Source organism: Heloderma suspectum, chromosome 2 (genome assembly GCF_057233095.1).
Source record: "Heloderma suspectum isolate Gila_16-S chromosome 2, 16-S_ref, whole genome shotgun sequence".
NCBI lineage: Eukaryota > Metazoa > Chordata > Lepidosauria > Squamata > Helodermatidae > Heloderma > Heloderma suspectum.
The window spans coordinates 190,238,829-190,260,417 of record NC_139459.1 but is presented as its reverse complement, the minus strand read 5'-3'; the positions used below and the strand labels follow the sequence as shown (position 1 = coordinate 190,260,417).

Here is a 21,589-nt window from a genome sequence, read left to right as displayed (position 1 = left end):
TTGAATTTTTGAATACACTGTATTTGCATTTTCTCTATTTTTTTTAATAAACTTGCTAACAGCTTGCCTAACTTATTTCCACACTTAAATATTTCTTGTTTGGCGTATACCACTGTTTTTGCTCTTAGGCTTTTTAAAAATTGTATTCTGGTGCATCTCTTGAACTTCCTTATAATATGCCTCAACAGATATAAATCATTTTTTTATCTAATCACTGTGGCCTTAGAAATCATTAACAAGAGTAAGGTTTTTTTTAAAGTATGCTTCCAATTCACCTGCTAAAAGTCACATTCTAAAAACATCATGCATTCAGATATAAATTCGGAATTTTTGCTTGTGGTGAAAGCTTCCAGCTTAGATGGCTTTGCAACGTTTTGAACAAACAAATGCACAGGAGACTGGCCTATGAATTCTTATTAGCCATGATAGCTCAGTGGAACCTCCATGTCTGAAGTGTACCTCTGACTACCAAATGCTGGAGACAACACAGCAAGGCAGTTATCTTTGTGGGATTCCTGGAGTCATCTGGCTGGCTACTTATGCTGGACTAGATGGACCCTTGGTCTGATTTAGGATGGTCTTCTTAAGTTCTCATGCTGAATTTGGAATGTGTGTATATTTTCCTTTTTAGCGCTAGTAAAACTTCAAACAGGGATGCTCCTGTTTTGTGTACATGGGTTTCATTCCTCCACTTCGTTCCTATTGAAAGATGCAGAGGCTTGGGTCCAGGGTCTTCCTTCTACAGATGGAAATGCTCTTTCTGTCAGTGGAAGGCTTCCAGTCCAGCAGAGCTGGTGGTGGAAGAGGGGAGGGGGCAATCTTCATTGATTACCCCCTCCTCCTCTGCCCAAACTGCTCCAGAGTGTTCAAGGATGTTGCAGAACAGGGAGGGAGTAGGTGCTGGGGCCTGCAGATGGAGGTGGGGATCAACGAGGATCCCCTCCCCTCCCATTCCACCTACAGGAGCATTCCGAGCAGAATTCCGCTCAGAGGATGTTCCCCCTGGTGGAAAAGGAGCTGGTTCCAACCCACAGATTAATTTGGTAGGTGATGTATGAAATGAGGCTTTTAAAGAAAAGTCCTATGAAACAGCTGGGGCGATGAAACCACTACTTGCACTCCTCTTTTTGAGCAGTAATGAGTTGCACCTTTCCCCCTTCCTCCCTCCCAATAGGTATGAAGAGGAAATCAACAAGCGCACCGCCGCAGAGAATGAATTTGTGGTGCTCAAGAAGGTGAGTGACTTCAGTACCTTCAGCACTGAGGCCAGGGGAGGCGGGGGGGGGGGATCTATTACAAGAAGGCGTGTTTGCACCCTTGTGTTCTTAGCAAAATGTGTGGGTTTTCTTTGGGGGGCTCTGTAGCACGTGCTGCAATGCTCAGTCATTTGATCTTCTTTTTCCAGGATGTGGACGCTTCCTTTATGAACAAGGTTGAGCTGGAGGCCAGAGTGGGTTCCCTGACAGAGGAAATCAACTTCTTGGCAGCACTCCATCAAGAAGTAAGCAATCTTTCTAGTCTTTAGAGGCAGAGCAAAAATGTATAGCTAGATAAATCAGCCTGACACCCTCCAGATATGTTGGACTACAACTCCCATACTCCTCCACCAGAATAGCCTTGCAGGGTGGCAATGAAGGGAGCTGTAATCCAACATGTTTGGAAGGCCCCAGGTTGGGGGAGGCTGGTTTAGATAATGGAAGTAAATAAAGGAAGGGATTCCCTTGCTAGGGAATACATATGGTCCCCTCTTCGTTAGTTTTCAAAAGAGTTCTGAAGAATTCTGAATTCTGAAGTGTTTTATTTCAGTCTGTATTTGGTTAGTTGTGCTGTGATCTGATTTTTATTTTTATTTATCTTGCTGCTCTGTAATTTTGTTCTGTTTTGTGTGTGTGTGTGTGTGTGTGTGTATCCTGTGTTTTATATACTGATGTGTTTTAAATTATCTTGTAAACCAGCTTATAAAGATATTAGCTTGACAGCTATTCTCAAAGATTCCATCTTAATTCAAATCGTCTTTTACTTAATATGTTCATTAGATGCACAAATGAAATACAAATACGGGCTGAAATAGGGATGTGTGAATTCACCCGCCGTCCAGGTTCTCCAGATGCCTGCCAGCCCCTGCCCCCGCTCACCGATCTCCAGACTGCGCTTCACCCCTCCCATGCTCGGCGAGCAGCCCACATTACCCCCAGCGGCTTCGCCGAGCTCTGCAGTTGCCATTTTTAAAAAAAATAAAATGGTGATCACAAAAATGTGCATGTTTTTGTATGCACGAAATGCAAATTTTTGTGAATGCGCATATTCTCATGTGCAAAATGTGCATTTTGCGAAGACTTACATTTGTGTGTGTCCAAAATGCGCATTTTTTGAAAAATGCGCATTTTCGCATACATGCAAATACGTGCCTTTGCAAAAATGCGCATTTTTGCGGGTGCACAAAGATGCGCATTTTTGCAATCGCCATTTTGTTTATCAAAAATGGTGACCATGAAGCTCAGTGAGACTGCCAGGGTGAGTGCAGGCCATTCGCCGAGTGCAGGCAGGGAGTGAGCAGGGTCAGGGGCTTGGCCAGCGGGGCTCGGAGTGCAGGCAGGGGCGGTTCTGCCAGATTCCCAGACTGAATTGGGTGCCCGTGTTATCCCTAGACTGAAAGGCATGTGGATTGACAAAATGCAAAAATAAAACTAAAAATGAGGCCCAGATTTTAAACCAGCGAGCACTAATGAAGTCTCTTGTGGTGGCTGTGTTCCCAATGTTGGCAATTACTGGTGGAGGCTGGTGGCTCCGATGTCAATGGGATGGTGAATCCACTCCAGGTTTCAGTCAGAACTAGTCAGAACTCTAAAGGAGCTTCACACCTTGGATAGCTCCTTTAGAGTTCTGACTGAAACCTGGAGCGGATTCCCCACCCCACTGATATTGGAGTAACCGGTATCCACTGGCAATTGCTTAGCATTTTCCTTAAAGGCCCAAGTAGCAGGGCTGCAGCTTGTCGCCTTGCTAGGCACTTAAAAGATTTGAGGGCTGGGCCTTTAGGACACAAATCTGCATGAAATTTGCATATGCCAATTTATATATCTATACATGACAATTTAGAAATAATGTCTAGGATATATTTAAATTTCACAGAAAGCAAAGTCAGCCAATTAATTTCGCATCCAAAGCACCTCAAATAAAACATGTTCTTCAATTAAGTTTCGCCCACTTAGTTACATGAGAAGAGCCATGCCAGATCAGGACCAGGGTTCATCTAGTCCAGCATTCTGAAGTTTTGCTTAGATTGCAGTTAATTTCCAATGGTGTGAAAAAATGGAAAAAGGAGTTTTTCATGAGCTATTTGCTCTGCCTCCCCCCCTCCCCGGCATTATTCGCACCAAAATGGAGTTTCAACGTTTTTACATAGTGCTAATCCAGAAGCACTCTGTGTTGGGGGGTGTTGCAGCATGTGGGGAGAGCTAATCTTTCCCTTTGTCACTGGAATACAGCCCCCACGTGGCAATTAAGCTAAGAAAAAAACCTTCCATTGGCATCTATGGACACTCAGTGCTCTGGGGAATAGACCCAGCACTGGAGATGCACAGATTTCGTAAAATCTGTTCCATCTGCATTTTGTGGATTGTCAGGAACCTTTAGTTCCACTGTCCACTAGGGATGTACAAAAGTCACTTTCCTTTTTGCAGCTTTGATTCGCTGTGGGGGGGAGGCGCTCCGTCCCAACCCCCGGAATCCTCCCTCGGCCGGCTCTGCTGTGCAGCGGCTCCGTGGAGCCGCCGGCCAGGGCCATCCGCAGCCGGAGTTCCGGCCACGGCCAGCTGCTGCGGCCACAAATGGTGGCCGCCGTAGCGGCCGCCGTTTGTGTGGCTGCCTTTACTGTGATAGGCTACATAAATACTTACGTAGCCTATCACGGCAGCCTGGCAGGACGCAAATGGTGGCCACAGCAGCCGGCTGAGAGACCAGCTGCTGCCGCCGCTGGAGCCGCCGCCTCCAGAACATCTGCCCCAGGTAAGCTTCGTCCCAGGGGGGATTCCGCGGGGTGGCGGGGGGTGGGAGGCTGTTCCACCATGGGTTTCGGGGAGCCGAATGCGAGTGCATTCGGCCTCACTGAAATCCGTGGCGGAATTCTCTGCCATGCCTACTGTCCGCTCATTGATGGAATCAGATTTTTTCTAATTTCCTGAATTTGCACATATTCACATTTACACAAATGCATGAATCCCCCCAAATGTGCATTTTCATGCTTTAGCCTATGGGAGAATTTGCATTTTTGACTGGTGTTTTTAATTATATATATATTCCACAATTCTGTGGAATCCATGCGACTCAGGAAAAGCTGGTCCGCTGTAGTATCCATGGGTTGGATTCATAGAAATCCAAACTAATTTGATTCACTTGTGGATTTCTCTGACATCCCCATCCAGTGCCCTGTGGACCCGGGCCTACCAATGTCTTGCTTGATCCACAGCCTCTTCCAGTGTCTCACAGTTCTGTCTAGTAAGACTTATACTGCAAAGGTTTTTGTGACCTCGCTACCTGGCTGGGGCAGATACTCTATTGTCTTTCATTCTCTTTGAGTTCTCTGAGTTCTCTTTGTCCATCCCCCCCCCCGCCCCCCGCTTTAGGAACTAGCCAGTTTGCAGAACCAAATTTCTAACACCTCTGTTGTGCTCCAAATGGACAACAACCGAAGCCTGAACCTGGATAGCATCATTGCTGAAATCAGGGAACAGTATGAAGACATTGCCAGAAGAAGCAGGGCTGAGGCCGAATCATGGTATCAAAGCAAGGTGAGAAGGGCCACAATTCTTAAGCGCAGGGGAAATGGGTTCACTCTCAGGCTTTTAGAGCTATGGCTTGGTTTCCATTTTTGATAATACAGATTTCCTACGCTATCTTAGGCAGCAGTGTTACAGTTAAGTAATTTTAGATTCTGGATTTACCTTACTGGGGGGTGGGGGGCACTCATTTTTTAGATCATTATGTATGTATGTATGGGTTTATTTATTTGTAATACTTATATACCACTTAATATAATGAAATCTCTAGATGGTTCACATATAAATATTAAACATCATATTTAAATACACGATTAAAAACAAGTTCAACTCCACTAACAATATAGATCACATTTAAAATATGCTATTAAAACAATTCCAACTACAATAACAATGCAAGGAACAGTAAAATGGAGCAGCATATGATCAATTGTGATTATTTACAAGCCACAGAAAGCCTGGGTGCACAAGTGTGTTTTCAGGAGGTGTTTGAAACATACTACATTTTCTGCCTCCTGAACTGCATGGGTTTTCCAGAGGGTAGGCACAGCCACTGAGAAGGCCCACCTTTGAGATCTTACATGGTGACATTCTGTTAGTTGCAGAACAACTAGCAAGGTCTCCTCTGAAGATTTTAAAGGACAGCGAGGCGTATTATTTATAGGGGAAGGCGGTCTGCTAGATTTCCTGGTCCCAAGTTGTTTAGGGCTTTGTATGTCAACAATATAACCTTGAACGTGGTAGCTAATAGGCAGCCAGTGCAGTTCTTTTAACACAGGTGTTATGTGAACATAGCTGGGTGTCCCAGTGAGCACCCTAGTTGATGCATTCTGCACTAACTGCAGCTTCCGAACCAGGCACAAGGGCAGCCCCATATAGGGTGCGTTGTTGTTGTTCAGTCGTTCAGTCGTGTTCGACTCTTCGTGACCCCATGGACCATAGCACGCCAGGCCTTCCTGTCCTGCGCTCTCTCCCGGAGTGTGCTCAGTTTCATATTCATTGCATCGGTGATGCTATCTAGCCATCTCATCCTCTGCCGTCCCCTTCTCCTTTTGCCTTCAATCTTTCCCAGCATCAGGGTCTTTTCCAGGGAGTTTTCTCTTTGCATTAGGTGGCCAAAATATTTGAGCTTCAGTTTCAGTATCTGTCCTTCCACAGTAGTCTAATCATGAGGTTATCAGTGCATGGATCACCATGGCTAAGCTGCCCCTATCCAAGAGTGGGCGCAGTTGGCGCACCAACCAAAGTTGGTAATGGGTTCTTTGGGCCAGTGAGGTCACCTGGGCCTCCAGTGACAAAGATGGATTCAGGACCACCTGCAGACTACGTACGTACCCCTTCAGAGGAAGTGCAGCCCCATCCAGAACAGGCAAATAGCTCAATTCCCAGATCTGGGAACCACCCACCCATAGGGGTGTCTGCCTGATCAGGACTCAGCTTCAGTTTATTAGCCCCCATCCAAGCCATAACTGCATCCAGGCACTGGTTCAGAATGTGCATGGCCCCTCCCGATTCACATGTGACAGAGACATAGCAATGAGTGTTGTCCACATACTGGTGACACCTTGCCCCAAATCTTCTGATGACCGCTCCTAACAGCTTCATACAGATATTAAATGACATTAAATAACAACATGTATTACTTCACTTAGTACTTCATTTTGGGGCCTTCCTGCTCATTTTGCTGAGGGGGGCGGGGGGCTTGACATCCACCCTGATGTCCTGCCCTGAATGTACTACCATCATCTAATTTCTCAAGCTGGAATTTAAGAACAGTGTTGCACAAAAAATGGAAATACTGATTTCCTGAATTTGGAGGTGCCAGCCTTGGAAGGTCAGTCAAAACTGAAGCATCTACACACATTCACCAACAATGTAATGTACACATTTCCTCAACAATTCTTCCCCAAAGATCAAAACTGACAGGTAGAAGTTCAAATAAATTCACCTGGTTGGGTTTCTTCCCCCCACCCCTGCCACTCCGCCCCACAGTATGAAGAGTTGCAGCTTTCTGCTGGAAGATATGGAGATGACCTGCGCAACACAAAGATTGAGATCTCTGACTTGAACCGCATGATCCAAAGGCTCCACTCTGAGATCGACAACGTGAAAAAACAGGTACTGCCATTATTTCATGTCAAGTTTGCAGGGCTGTTGTCTGGGAAACACACTTTGAAGGAAGGGATAAGAGTTTCAATTAGACTAGCATCATTTCTGGGGGTGAGGGTGGTCCTTGGGTCCTGTAGTTTTCCACCCAATTTTACCTGAATCAAAATCTTACCTGAATCAAAATGTCAAGCCCAATATGGAGGCTCCTGCTTGGGTGAATCATCCAAGGAATTTTTGAAGGAAGTAACAAGCAAGAAGTTATGTGAAACTAGCAGAATCAAAATTGATCCGATACAATGACAGAAAAATGATTGACATGTTTTGTGGAACACCACATGATAACTTTTAATTATTCTTCATAAGATTTTCACATGCCAGTGCACAGATCCCTTGCAGATTCAAGAATTCCAGCATGGAGTTCTTCTACTGCCAAGGTTTCCCTGTTCGCTTAGATAGAAGGGATAGGTCCAGGCACAGAAAGGGAGGCATGCTCAGAGCTTCCACCGTCTTTGAACTGAATCTAGATATGCAAAGCTGCATGAACTCTATTAGCACTCCCATGCAAAAGACAATGAGCAAGTCACCCTCCGCTTGCACAGTGGAGATTTAGCGCTTCCAGGGAAAGCCCCCAAATGAGCAGGAATGCTTGTTTCTGGAATGGGGCAGGTTGGCGGAGCTCCCTTGTGGGCGGTTGCCATTAGATACTGCCTATTGTACAGCTATGCCATTTTTTTGTGGAAAGAAAAATGATGGAAGAAGCAGTGAGAAAACACGAGAGTGTTTCAATAGATGTCAAGATCTAAAATTCTGTGAAGGAGGCAGGGCGATTGCACGATAAAAGCTTCACCTGGAAGCACCTTATCTTTGCACCGGAACACACAGAGGACTCTAGAATGGGGGCTTCACCTGCTCCCATCATGAGTCTGAAAAAGATTATAGAATAATCTGTTATTCTATAATATTATAGAATAAACCATATGAAGAAATGCAGGGCCGTAGCTTTAAAAACCGAAATCCCTGAACTACAATGAAATATGTATCAATACATGGATTTGTTTCTTTTACTTTTTATTTCTAAAACTGAGAAAGATATTTCCCCCTGCCATTCTTCTTTCAAAAGTTTTGGTGATTGCTGGCAGAAGCCCCAGAAGAGGGCCTACCATGCACCCGTGATATTTGTTCCCCTCTCAACTGCCCCGCTGCTGCAGAACCCTTAACTGCTGTTAAAACTCTTCTGAGGTTTAGAAGAACTGTAGTCATGTGCATTTCTATCTGGTTGAAGCGAGGTGGGGGTTGCAGGCAGCTGTCATGAGGGCTGCTTAAGAGGAACCTGGTGATACTGACCAGACAAAAGATGGTGCTTCTTTACACAATGCACAGTTCACATTACAAATAGAGGGGCAGTATCTGATGGGGCTGCTGCGTAAGCAGCCCCTCCCGCCAATTCCATTGCGCGTGTGGGATGTACTGCGTATGCAATGGAGATTTAATGCTTCCAAAGCCCCCAATAAGCAGAGAGGTCAGCAGAGCTTCCCTATGTGAGCTCTGCTGACCTGCTCTGTTCCAGAAGCAAGTGTTTCCACTCATCCACTGAATCCCTGTTGTGAAGCAGTGGGTCTTGCTGGTGGAATGGAATTGGTGAGGGCACGATGGAATTAGTGGGGGTGCAGCACCCCATTGGATACTGCCCCAGGCTACAAAAAGGAAGAACACACATACAATACAACAATGCAATGTAATACCTGCAACAATATAACAAGAGTACTAATTCAGGAGAAAAAGAAACTCACTGATTACACCAGGACTGGCCCTACCATGAGGCAGTCACTTCAGGCAGCAGATTTGGGGTGTCATAAAAGAGCAGCAAATGGTTAGTTATTTACTTTGTATTGTATTTCTACTGCCAAGCATGGGGAAAGGTGCTCATGGGATGTTCTGCCTCATTTACCAAAAGAACTCAACTGGCTTTGGATACTATGCACTTTAATTTGAGCGGTGGGGCACCATTTGCTGCTCTCCTTCAGGCACCAAAATGTCTTGGGGCAGGCCTGGATTACACTTATTTGTACATCATGGGTAAGCTGGTGGAACAATTACAGGAAAATAGCTGACAGACAAACTTGCTAGCTGTTGAGAGAGTTTGGATATACAGTATGTGTTCCATAGTTATTATTGTAAGTAATCATTGTTATTGATTCATAACAATGGAATTCACTGCCACATTCATGTCAGAAGACTGGCTTAGACAGTTTTTTAGGAAAAGGTTTAGATAATTTCTTGGAAGATAGATCTATCCCTGACATTTTAGCCATAGTGGCTATATGGAACCTCCATGTTCAAAGACAATCTACCTCTGGATATCAGTTGCAGATGGAAAAACAACTGGATAGAACTATTGTCATCATGTCCTGTTTGTGAGCTTCTCAAATGCAGCTGACTGACCACTGCTGGAAACAGGATGTTGCACTAGGTGGACCTTGAGCGGGCTCTTTTCTTATGTTCATACTGAGATGGGCAGCATAGGGTATTTTGGGGGGTTTCCTTGTAAGTAGTTCCACTTGTCATGCTAAACCTCCAAATGGGTTGGTGGGATACTGACTGAGAGGGCAAAACAAACATATGGATGGTGTAAACAAGGTCTTTTAGATTGTGGCCCCTGAGTGCTTTAAAAGCACCTGTCAGTAGACACACATCTCTTCTCCTTTTTTGGTACCAGTCCTCCCATTTTGATGCTGCTAATACATTGGATCTAGGGCTGTATAAGAAATTAGTTTCAGTTTGTTTTTAATCAGGATTTTATCCAGTTTGCACCTTCCAGACTAAACACAGACTCAGATGCAGTCTGCAGTCAAAATCTGTACATTTCTGAGCTTGCAATATGACTTATGGACCAAAAAAGAGAGAGTGTTCAACAGCATGAGTACATTTCAAAGAAGTGCACAAATACTCTTTCATCATGGGAGAAGAATGTGTACATTTCAAAATGTGTACATTCAAAAATGTACACAATTGATGGGTACATTTGGAAAAATATGCATGTATTTTCATGCAAAAAGAAAAACAAACAAACCTCGCAATCTGATACAGATTCGAGTTGGAACGAGCTTCAAGATGGAATTTGGAGAACTTCTGTGAGCTCGTGTCTTCCTGATTCGCACATCGCTAATTGGATTCAGATATTTTTCCTTGGCATAGCAGGACTTGGGGGTTTGACTGTCATTACGTTGCTCTGAACCAAGACATCTGCTGTTCTTTTTGCAGTGTGCCAGCCTGCAGGCAGCCATTGCTGATGCTGAGCAACGTGGAGAACTCGCCCTTAAAGACGCAAGGATAAAGTTAGCTGAACTGGAGGAGGCTCTCACAAAGGCCAAGGCGGACATGGCCCGTCAGTTGCGGGAGTACCAGGAGCTCATGAATGTCAAGCTGGCACTGGATATTGAGATCGCCACCTACAGGAAGCTGCTGGAAGGAGAGGAGGGCAGGTGGGTGGAATGCTCAAAGTAAAGGTGCTGAATAGGGCATGTTATCATCTGTTGTGAAACTATTTCAACATGGGTTGTGTTGAAGTGTGAAATGCACAGCTGTACTGCAGAGGTGGTGGTGGTGAGACATGTCTTTTTTAAACCCACAATGCCTCAGAATGACAGAGTTTCCTGGACATTTCATTTGGGAAAACTAAGATGGTGGTCACCACTGGAGGCACATCAGTTGACACCCTGCTGAGAGTAGGGATGTATGGATTGTCTAAAACCCACTCCGTCTGTGTTTCATGGAACGTCAGGTGCCTTTTGTTCCATCATCGGTTCACAGATGGGTTTGTGGGTTTTTTTGTTACGTGGAAAGATATGCAAATAATTCCCTAAGAGAGTTCACAACGGATTACATAATTTACCTTAGTACGTAACATTTAGCATATTGTCCTCCATTCCATTCCACTTTTCCTCAGCAGAAACTTGCATATTTTCCTACGAATAACTCTGTGTAAATTTGGGGAAAGTAAAAAAAAAAAAAAAGATCCGGAAGTCCACGGACTCTGCGCGGCCTGGGGAGGTCAGTCTGCACCAGATTTTGCAGGTCAGATTCTTAGAGGTCCAAACTCATTTTAGTCCATTTCGAATTTCACCAGCACCCCTAGCTGAAGGCCCCCTTAACCCTGGAGGGAGCTCTGAGGATATCATCATTCCAAAGACCAGTGCACACACTACATTTTTCATGTGGTGGTGATGAGGCAAAGACACAGCCATTTGCCCTCAGTACAGTGATGCTCTTCCAGACATGGAAGGGAAGTTGAAAATTCAAAAGGTTGTTGCACACTCGGAACCTCCTATGGGAACTCACTGTACACAGAAAGCAAAATCTTGGCAAATGCCTTAATGGCCTTGAGTAGAACTGTGCTTTTTCAGAATGCTCCAAAAAACTGGAACACTCTTTGGGGAAACAGGGGAAGTATATGGGACCCTGCCCTGGAATTCCTCTGTTCATGGAAGGCTCCTTATGCAGCCTTTCCGCACCGGATGGGACATGAAAGGGAATGGGGTGTTTGGAAGCTAAGTAGCGCTAAAGGAACGATAGAATTAGCTAGACCTAGGTTTGCTACAAGCACCGGTGCTACATGTACTGCCACATGTGGTTACACATCTGGAGTTCCTACAGAATGACTTCTAAACAACAGCTACTGTGCTTCGTGATGCTGATCAGAACAATAGCAATAACTTCCCTTGTGCCTTCCTTCGACAGGCTTGCTGGAGAGGGGGTCGGTGCAGTCAATATCTGTAAGTAATAAAAAAAATGAATCACAGAAATTCAGTGAGATAAAAGTTATGATCCTCTAATACAGGGGTGCAGAACTGAGGGCCAAATTCTATTTTAGAGAAGCTGTCATGGGCTGCATTCCAGTGGTGGGCAGGACTGAAGGCAGAAGAGGTGGGGTCAAAAATTAAAAAGAAAATACTAGCACATTCTGGCTTAAAGCTCTTTTTGCCAGTGATGAAGCCTTAGGAAAAACATTTCAACCTCTTAGAATTAGGGGGAAATGGCACAAAAAACCAGGAGACCATTATGTTGGGGGAAGGGCTGGGGCCTTCCAGGGAACTCAGGGCTGGATTGGGATGCCAAGCAGGCCAGATTTGGCCCCCTGGCCTGGAGTTCTCCACCTCTGCTCTAACGAATCTCTAAGGTCACACTACTGAACTTCCTTCCTTTGAAATACGATGGAATGTCAAGTGTTTTGTTAGCAATAAATACACCCAAAGAATTGCATAGGCTTCATACCAGTACAGTTGCCACAGAGAGATGTGAAAGCCAGCTGAAACGTCTTCCTAATCTATGTGAAAATCCTTGGGCTTTCCTTGACATTCAGCAGATATTTCACCAGAAGGACCCACCAGATTTGCTTCAGGCCCTGCTTTCGGCAACATCTGACAGTGTAGAACCCGTGTGCTTTCCTCAAAATTCCTCAGTTGTTTTGCCAAAAGGAGGAATCACCAGATTCATCTCAAAATTTCAGGGGTTGCCTCCTAACGTGGTCCGCCCTCAGTGCTCACCAGCCCCCAATGCTCATCAGGCCCAGCCAGCATGGCCAATAATTAGGAAAGATGGTGGGCCAAGATATGGCAGGCCACAGGTTCCCCACCCTCCACAGATGCCATAAGCATGTAAGAACATACAAATTGCTCATCTAATCTAGCGCTCTGCCTCCAAGAGGGGGGAACATAAGGAGAGCCCTGCTGGATCAGACCAAAGGCCTATCTTGTCGCCCAGCATTCCATTTCCTACAGTGGCCAACCAGATGCCTCTGGAAAGCCCACAAGCAGGGCATGCGCTCAATAGCCCCCTCCTGCTGTTGTTCCTAAGCAACTGGTATTTATAGGCTTTATAGTGTTTCAAAACATGAAGTTTTAATTTGCAGCGGTCATGGCTAAAAGCCATGGACAACAGACATATCCTCCATGAACTTCTTAAACGCTTTAAAAAACCAAACACAACTATTTTCTGGGCTCATGGTATCCTGGGCCTGGCAAGTAGTACAAAGCTATCTATTGTTGATGTATAAGCCAGACAAAACATTTTCTTCTTGTTTAAAAAAAGATACAAAGGGATGTATCAGCCTCCCTTCAGTGGAACTGAAAACAGATTGGAACACTCTTTGGGGAAACGGGGGGAGTATATGGAACTCTGCCCTGGAATTCCTCTGTTCATGGAAGGCTCCATATGCAGCCTTTCCACACCAGACGGGACATGGAAGGGAATGGGGTGTTTACAAGCAAAGCAGCACTAGAGGAGCGATGGAAGTAGCTAGACCTGGGTTTGCTACAAGTACCAATGTGCTGCCAAAGCTCACTTCCTAAAGATGTCAAAAGGGCAAGTCACATATGACAGCACAGAATTTCAGCTAGCAGAAAAAGTAGCATCATGAAAGGACAAGGGAAGTGGGCGGGTAGAAGGGTTTGCAACAGAAATGCCTTTATGTTGAAACTCAAATCCTGTATGTGGTGGTAGCTGGTGCACACAACCAACTCGCTGTGGGCTAACATGCACAGATGCGGTTTTTCCCGCCCTGAGTGGATGCCATACATGTATCACGATGGTCATGTTAAGGCTATCGTGCAGTAATGCACGTTTACTGCAGCACTCTTTCCAATGAATTCAGTAGGGCTCTGGAGTAGCTGTGAACAGGACTAAGGCTGTATGTTGACTAAGCATATTGTAATTAGGGACTCCCCAAAGTGATGGAAGTGGGAGTGAAGTTAACTCCCACCCAAACACACCCAAGCACCACACATACTTCTTTCTCCCATCACTCTGCCCTAGGGATGTATGAGAATTTCACATTTGCTCTCAAAACATGTGAGCGTGCCCTGTTCGAAGCTCTGAATACAACAGCAACCACGTGTCCGATGAAAATATTCATAAATTGTCAGACATGTGCTCATGTTCATCTCAGTCTTGATTCCCGGTTCAATTTCTGCAGTGGACTGAATCAGCCTTGCTTTAGTCTATGGAGGAAAGCTGCACAAATTTAGTGGAATTTGCGCAAATTGGGGAAACCTGCGCCAATCTCCCGTTCAGTTGCCGCTTGATCTGTTCAAGTTTCCTCTTCGTGCACAATGAGTATCAACTGCAAACGTGAATGGGAACTAGGCATAATGATCAGAGAATTCTTACGATCTCAAACATCACTCGTCCACCCATCCCTGTTCTCCCCAGATTTTTACTGAGCCAGTGCCACAGCTCTGGCTTTCTCTTCAAAGGGCATTGCTCCATAACTTCTCTTCTGGTCTCTTTGCAGCTGTGGTCCATTCCTCTAGAGGCATGAGCTACGGTGGTGGAAGCGCCATAGGCCTTGCAGGCGGGGCTGGCCTTGGAGGAAGCCTCGGCATTGGAGGAAGCAGCTTCAGCTCCAGCAGTGGAAGGGGGCTCGCCGGGAGCATGGGCTCAGCCATGGGGAGCAGCTCCAGTATGAAGATTGTGTCGAAAACCTCCACATCCAGAAAGAGCTACCAGAGCTAAAGGCTTCATCTAAGTTGGATCAGGCAGGCATGCCTCAAAGGGGGAAACCAGACATGGTGGTGAGGGGCCCATATGTAACAATTGCATTGACACCAAGCGTGGGGCTGGAGGGGGGACAGTTTAAAGCACAGCATGGACAAGCAGGACAGGGGAGTGCCGAACCCTCCTCCAGGCCTACTTTTCTCTCCGAAACAACTTCTCCCCTGCTCTTTTTCCTTTGGTGGGGTCAAAGACCAGGAGCAGCTCCTGCCGGGAGAAAAACAGCTGGGGGGAAGCTTCAGCAAAGGGAAGGGTTCAGCACACGCACCCCTTCTGCCTGTGCCTGCTGTGTGCTTTTAATTCCTCCCCCTGCTTTGTAGGAAGGTAGCACAACCCGCACGCTTAACTTGCTGGTTGTGCGGCCCTAAAAAAATCTAGTTTGCTCCTCTCTCTTGCTTGCTGCCAACACTGTAGGCCTCTTTGTGAGTGATTCCCCTTATCTGCATATGCTCATAAAGTTTTTGTACGAATGAATACTGCCTGAACAGCCAAAGTGCTTCAGCAGATGCAGTATCAGGCTTAGATCTGGGTTCCAAGCTCTGCCCAGCCATGAAGAACTCACTGGGTGACCGTGGCCCCATTTCCCACCTGCAAAATGGAAGCAATTTTGACCTACCTCACAGGCCTGTTGTCGGGCTCAATGAGACACACACACATTGATTGGCATAATGTTTTGTGAAGCAGTGGTTACTTAATTAGACGAAGCTGGTAGAAGTGTGAGTGTATTAGTGCTGTGCCAAATGATTAAGCCTTTAATTTTTCAGTTATTGTGTGTGAGTGAGAGAAAACATTTGATGATCTAAATGGGGACATGTACTTGGCTCTTTGACAGCCCTCTATGACATGTATTCTGGCTGTATTCTGTACTTTTTCAATCCACAGCCCTGTCAGGGAGCCATCGCCATGTAATACTAGGGATGTTGCAGGTGCCCGTTTTGGTCCGCAAATTTGATGGACCACTGGCGCCTGTGCCCCCCGAGCTCCCCCTCCTGCTCGATGGCCCTCTGGTCTGCAGTCGAGCCCCCGTCCATGCTCGATGAGCAGCCTGCAACTTACCCGGGCCTGTTTGTCTGTGTGCCGATCGCCATGTTTTAAAAAAAAAAATGGTCATCAGCAGCACTTGCCCATAGAGCTATACGCAAAATAGCTCTGAACTAGAGTCTATGGGCAATTCGCAGCAAAAAGCGCTGTGAATCGCCCATAGACTCTAGTTTACAGAGATATTTTGCATATAACTCTATGGGCAAGTGCTGCCCATCGCCATATTTTTTTTTAAACATGGCGATCGGCACAGAGACAAACAGGCCCAGGCTGGTCACCGAGCATGGAGGGGGTGCTCGACTGCAGCCCGGAGGGCCAGCAAGCAGGGGGAAAGCTCGGGGGGTGCCTGGAGAACCCGAACTGGGATGTATTCTCACATCCCTATGTAATACGCATAAAACACCTTTTCACTTGCATGTTGGGACAGATGTAGCTTAGGGGAATAATCTCATACCTCCCTCCAAAATGGTTTTGTGAACTTCCAGCTGTATTTTCAGACTCTCCTAGTTCACAGCTATGGCAGAGGTCAAGGCACGTGTATTCCCCGTACAAGATGTGGGGGAATGTGGGCTTGTAGTCACACTGGGGCCCTCCTGTCTGTAAAAAAGAAGCAGGCTCCTGATGGCAGGCCTGCCCACACTGGCTCCATGGAAGGAAGAAAACACTGTGACACCCCTAATTTGAGGAGCCTGATCATGTTTCCATTGGGCAGGAACCAAAGTCAAACCCCAAAGCAAAACATGCCAATAAGTGAATTGGCCTGAGCGGGGACAGGCTGCTTTTCGTAGCCTAGGTAAATGGCAACACAAAAGGCCCCAAGCCCTGCCAACATCAGAAGAAGCTTCAGGAGAATTTCAGTCAAAGAGTTATTCACCATGAAGAAATTGGGGTGTCGTGGGACACCTAACGTCTGCGCATCTCGTTTGTGCTAGTCACCTTGATAAGTCCATGCAGCGGGCCCAGGGTCTCACAGTGTCAGCATATGTTATGCAGTCCATGCAGGGGAGGGACATGCACAGCCCTGCAGACTGTGGCCCCACTTTATTTTTTGAGCACTGCTTCCTGCACTTCCAGTTTTGCGCTCAAGCATGAAGGAAGTTGCTCCGTTTATATGTCTTTCGCACAGTGCTGGCTCCAGGGTTTGGAGGGCCCTTGGGCAAGATTCCCTCAATGGGCCCCCTCCCTCAGTGAGTCCACCTTCTCCCCACCATTGTCACCAGTTGCTTGTACTCCTCCTCCTCTTTTTCATCATTGCTGCCACTTCCTTGCTTGACAGGCTGAGAGCCAGGGAGCAAAGGAGGCCGTGGCATCCGCTGCTCCTCCTTCTCACTTCCACTGTTGTCTGGGCCAGAGCAAGAGGCAGGTGAGCAAGCAGGTTGCAAGGGTGAAGAGGAGGAGCAACTCCAAGCAGCCCTTGTCAATGGGCCCTGCTGGGGTGTGGGCCCTCAGCAGGTGCCCAGCCATGCCTACCCTCGGTGCCAACCCTGCTTTAGCATGGACTCTAGTGCACGCACTAAGCTCCCCAGCCCCCAAGCAGCCCTGCACCTGTATGCCGTTGTGCATGCAGAGTTTTCTCTCCCCTGCTGAAGTGAATAGAGAAGCCACTGGGGAGCTCAGCATGAGCACTTTCGATCCCATCCTGTCTGCAAGAATTGCCTGATCAGTCCTGAGTATTTATAAAAGTGCAGTTAAAGTCCATGAGAAAAACTAAGATGTGAGCAGTGATGGGAGGGTACATTTTCCAACATCCCAAGAAGTCTTCTGTATGTCTGACTTCAACTTCCTTCTATGAGAATTAAGTGTGGGGGGGTATCACTTGATATCCAGTGATACCATTACACAGATCTCTGCTCTTTGCCCCACTCTGACCATTAAGAGTTACGGCATCTATTTTTTCCCCATAGATAAGGAGAACATGCATCAGGGGATACTCTATATATCTCACTGCACATCGTGCCAGTCTACTGCTGTTTACTCTGCTGTTTTCTTTTTGCTAACCATATATTTTTTAAAGGGACACTGTTACTTCTCATGTCTTCCATAAAATACTGAATGTAATTCAAATGCATTAATTGCTCAGTACATAAAATTGTTAATTACTTGGTACAAATAACGGACACAATGCAGGCAAGCTAAAAAACCCTCAGAAAATCTTCCAAAACTGGAGCTCATGGTGACCCTCTGCTAATCATTAGAATGACAGCAAATTAATGTTACCAGAATATTTTGCAATTATGTATATGAGCATAGGAACAAATGTAAAAATCAGAACAGTTTATTCATAATCAACACGCAGCAGAATTGCTTGCCACAGGCAAAATGGTCTTCTCAGTGTATCGGCTCCATGCATGATTGTTTGTGCCCTGGTAAGGGAAGAGAAGTATTTCCGACCTATTGAAGTCAGACAACCACACCGCTTGTTACTTTGTGCTTAAGTTGGGGTCTTTCTGATCTCCGGCAATCTCCTTAATAAAATTGCAGTCAGCCTAAGGCATGTGCTTTTGATCGTGACTTTGGGGTTCTAATCATACTGCCTGCAGGAAAGCGAAATCCTGTTTATCCAAGAAGCATTCTTTTGTGTGACTGAGCTTCCCAGGGCTTAGCTCCACAACCTCTTTGCAATAAATGTAGTCAAGGCTCAACCCTGGATCTTATCAATATAGGAAGCTGCCTTATACTACGACAGACCATTATCGGTCCATCTAGCTCAGTATTGTCTACTGCACTGACTGGCAGCAGCTCATACAGGGTTTCAGACAGGTGTCTTTCCCACCCCGGAATTAAACCTGGAACCTTCTGCATGCAAAGCATATGGCCTACTATTGAGCTGAGCCATTGAGCTATGGCCTTGCTCTAACTGGAGTAGTAGGGCTTTTCTACACGAGGTTGTTAATGTGCTGTATCTACTTTTGGTTTCATCACAGAATTGAGTTCCAATCACTACACGAAGAGCATTTCTTTTTGTGCGTCTCCATTCCATAACCTCTAGGTGGTGCTGTGTTACAGCAGGATAGTGCAAATGCACAGGTGGAAAAAGCATTTTCTTTTGCTTTCACAAAAAATATTGCATTTTCCCTGCTCTAAAAAAAGTCACCGAAAGAAGTGAAACTGGAGGGTCACAACATTGTCTAAAGAACCTGTAGGCAACTATGAGTAGGGAATGACAAGCATGATAAATGCCTCTATAGAAAATCTAAAAAAAAATCTAAAAAAAATTTTTTTTTAATGCCTTTGAGAATTCTCAGAGTCCCTTTCCTTTATCACTGAAGAATCATAATCACCTACCATACACAACTGGGACTGAGGGACAAATAAGTCATAAAGGGTTGGATCCAGATTTAAGCTGGATCAACTGCACAGGCAGAAGTGGACTTCCCCACCCACTCCTTCCCACAGCTGCCCCTCCACCCCTCTGAAAATGCTACACGGTAGACCCTGCTGAATGGGGTGAGCTGTGGGGAGGTGGAGGGATCCCAAAAATGGGGCAGAAGGACCTTTTGTGAGCAGAGCCCTTTCTCTTGAGGAAGGCAGATCCTGGATCCAAGCCAATGTTAAATACAATGGTGTATTTTCCCCGCAAAGCGAATACCAACTTCAGAAGAGTCCTTTAAAACTCCCTGTACATTAAATACAAAGTCATGTGCAACATCTCACATAGTTTGCCCTAAGAGAAAGGGTTGGAAAGGCACAGGGTGGGACTTCACAATGGTCTTGTGTGCCCAGGCCCCAGCAGAACATTTTAGTATCAAGATCTGGCTGGGTGTACCCTGCTCCTGTCTAACGTTGTTTCCCCTCAAACATAGAACCAGTATACAGAGATTAGACATGTTCTGAGAAAAAACATCAGCAAATAAATTGTTGGGAGCAATGCTACTCATGGTCCCATCCCATGGTCTGTTTCGCAAGCCATAAAGTGGATGGGATCGGGTGCATGAAGTCTTGCAGCAGTGCGGCATTGGCATCATTTGGGGGCTGGACTTGATGGTCTTATAGGCCCCTTCCAACCCTACTATTCTATGATTCTATGATTCTATGCGCTTGTGCACACCAGGACAGTGACTCGAGGCAATGAGGTTGCCTCGTTGCAGCTCTGATGTGCAAGAAACTTTGACAAGTCAGGTGCAGGCAGTGTGGAGGGGCCCAGATGGGGCAGCAAAACACAGGCACCCTGCACACTTTCACTAATGCATGGCTGAAGCCACAAAACAAAAGCATTACCTAAAAAAAGCAAGAGAGAGAGAGGGCCAAATACTCACCCCCAAGGCTGAAAGAGATGCCCAGATGATCATTAGGAGCAGACTGATCACTGGCTTGCTGTGGCGGTGCAAGTGCTCTTGTACCAGCTCTGGTTCCATTCAACATCGACAGGCCGCCAGCTCCTGAAATCCAGATCCTCTGGGTTAATGAGGTTGTGTGAATCAGGCTATGTAGTTATGAGCAGTGGATGTTTGTTTTATTTCAGCACGGTGAATGAACCTGGCTTCGTACAGGTGGGAATAGCCCTAACGCTGCTATAGTGAATGCTGCAAGCAAGCTTACACCCCTATCAGAGTTGGACACATTGTGCCTGCCCCACTGGAGTCAAGCCACGCCTGTTTGCACTGCTGGGCATGGCCCCTGCCATGGGGCACCCCCAAAGCCCCTTGAGGAAGAGTTCTTCTCACTCCGTTGTCCTGAAGAGGGGCTGCCCCACAGAAAGGGGGGAAAACAGGCATATAACTCCCTTGGCCTAGTAAATAGCCTTTAGTTAGCTACAGTGAAGCCTTCAAGCAAACCTAAAAAGCTGTCAGAGAGCTGGGCACATTGTTCTACCCTCAAAGGTGGCCTAAAAATAATTTTAAATATTTAAATAAAACTTTGCCCAACCTGTCTTGAGTGAAGCAGGCATATAACTCTGCCCCTGAGACTCCTGATCTCCCCTGGCTTCAAACTGTATGGACTGCAAAGCGATGTGTTGGTTTGGGAGCAATCCTATGACCCTTTGACAGCATCTGAGGGGTCACAGGATATTTCAGATTCCCCTATCCAAGGTCAAACACAGTGTTCTGACCTCAGAGGGGGGAATTGGAGTTCCACCCCCCTCCCACTCCCCCTTGCAGCCAACATGGAAAGAACTATGCCAGCTGCTCTCCGAGGTTGGGAACCCGACCTCAGGGAAGCAAAAAAGGGGGTGTTTCAGGTAGGCAGGGAGGGGAGGAGACTGGAGAGGCCAGGATACAAGCTATCCTGAAGCCTCTCCAGCCTTCTTTTCTCCCCCTCAAAAGCCAGGGGAAAAAGCCCGTCTAGCAAAAAATGCAGGGTGTGAGGATGTGAAGACAAAGATTGCCTCTGCTGCTCCTTCCACCCTGCATTGGATGATCACAAGTATCTGAGTTTGGGGGCTTCTGATCATCAAGGGTGCAAGCTATAGGACTGCACCCTTAGGGAAGTCTGGCCCTGGTGGCTGAAGACGTTACTGCAGGCTTCAATGACACAGACACATTTAAATTAATTATCAGTTAGTGTCTTTAAAAACAAAATAATCCTGAGGTGCACACCCCTGAGGTTCCCTTAGTGTACACGTAAGGATGGGTGAATCCCCCAACGTCCGGCCTGGTGGGGGTCCACCGTGGGGTAATTTGGGCCTCTTGGGGCCCTGCGGATTTCTCCAGGGCCCTGCCACTTCCATTGAAGTTGACAGAGTGGCTCTCCAGCTTTCTAAAAGATGCAATAGGCTAAGGGCAGCTGCCATTAGCCTATCACAGGAAAATTACAGCTGTAAATGGTGTATTTTATGCCATTTGCAGCCGTAAAGCACTTACTTTTACATAAATTGCAGCTGTTTATGGCTGTATTTAGGTCAAAGTAAGTGCTTTATGGCTGCAAATGGCACAATACGCCATCGATGGCTGTAATTTTCCTGTGATAGGCTAATGGTAGCCGCCATTAGCCTATCATGTTTTTTAGAAAGCTGGAGAGCCGTCCTGTGGGAACTCTTCCAGATATGGAGGTTAGTGTGGCTGGTCCATGGTCGACTCCAGAGGTCAGATTCTTTGGAATCCAGCCTCATTTGAGTCTGTGGCAGATTTCTCCAGCATCCCTATATGCAAGCCAAGTTTCAGGTGTCTAGGTTT

The 21,589-nt window shown here is 46.3% G+C and overlaps 1 protein-coding gene across 1 annotated transcript in view; it reads left to right on the top strand.

Moving 5' to 3' along the window:
• Positions 1-17,962, top strand: part of LOC146353624 (keratin, type II cytoskeletal cochleal-like) — a 49,204-nt gene extending 31,242 nt beyond the window's left edge. Inside the window, exons 7-13 of the mRNA XM_084836903.1 lie at positions 1,175-1,235; positions 1,406-1,501; positions 4,626-4,790; positions 6,771-6,896; positions 10,149-10,369; positions 11,625-11,659; positions 14,176-17,962. Of these exons, the coding sequence (XP_084693029.1) occupies positions 1,175-1,235; positions 1,406-1,501; positions 4,626-4,790; positions 6,771-6,896; positions 10,149-10,369; positions 11,625-11,659; positions 14,176-14,396 (925 nt within the window). The 3' untranslated portion in view covers positions 14,397-17,962. The remainder of the gene's footprint in view (positions 1-1,174; positions 1,236-1,405; positions 1,502-4,625; positions 4,791-6,770; positions 6,897-10,148; positions 10,370-11,624; positions 11,660-14,175) is intronic.
• The last annotated feature ends 3,627 nt before the right edge of the window (positions 17,963-21,589 follow it).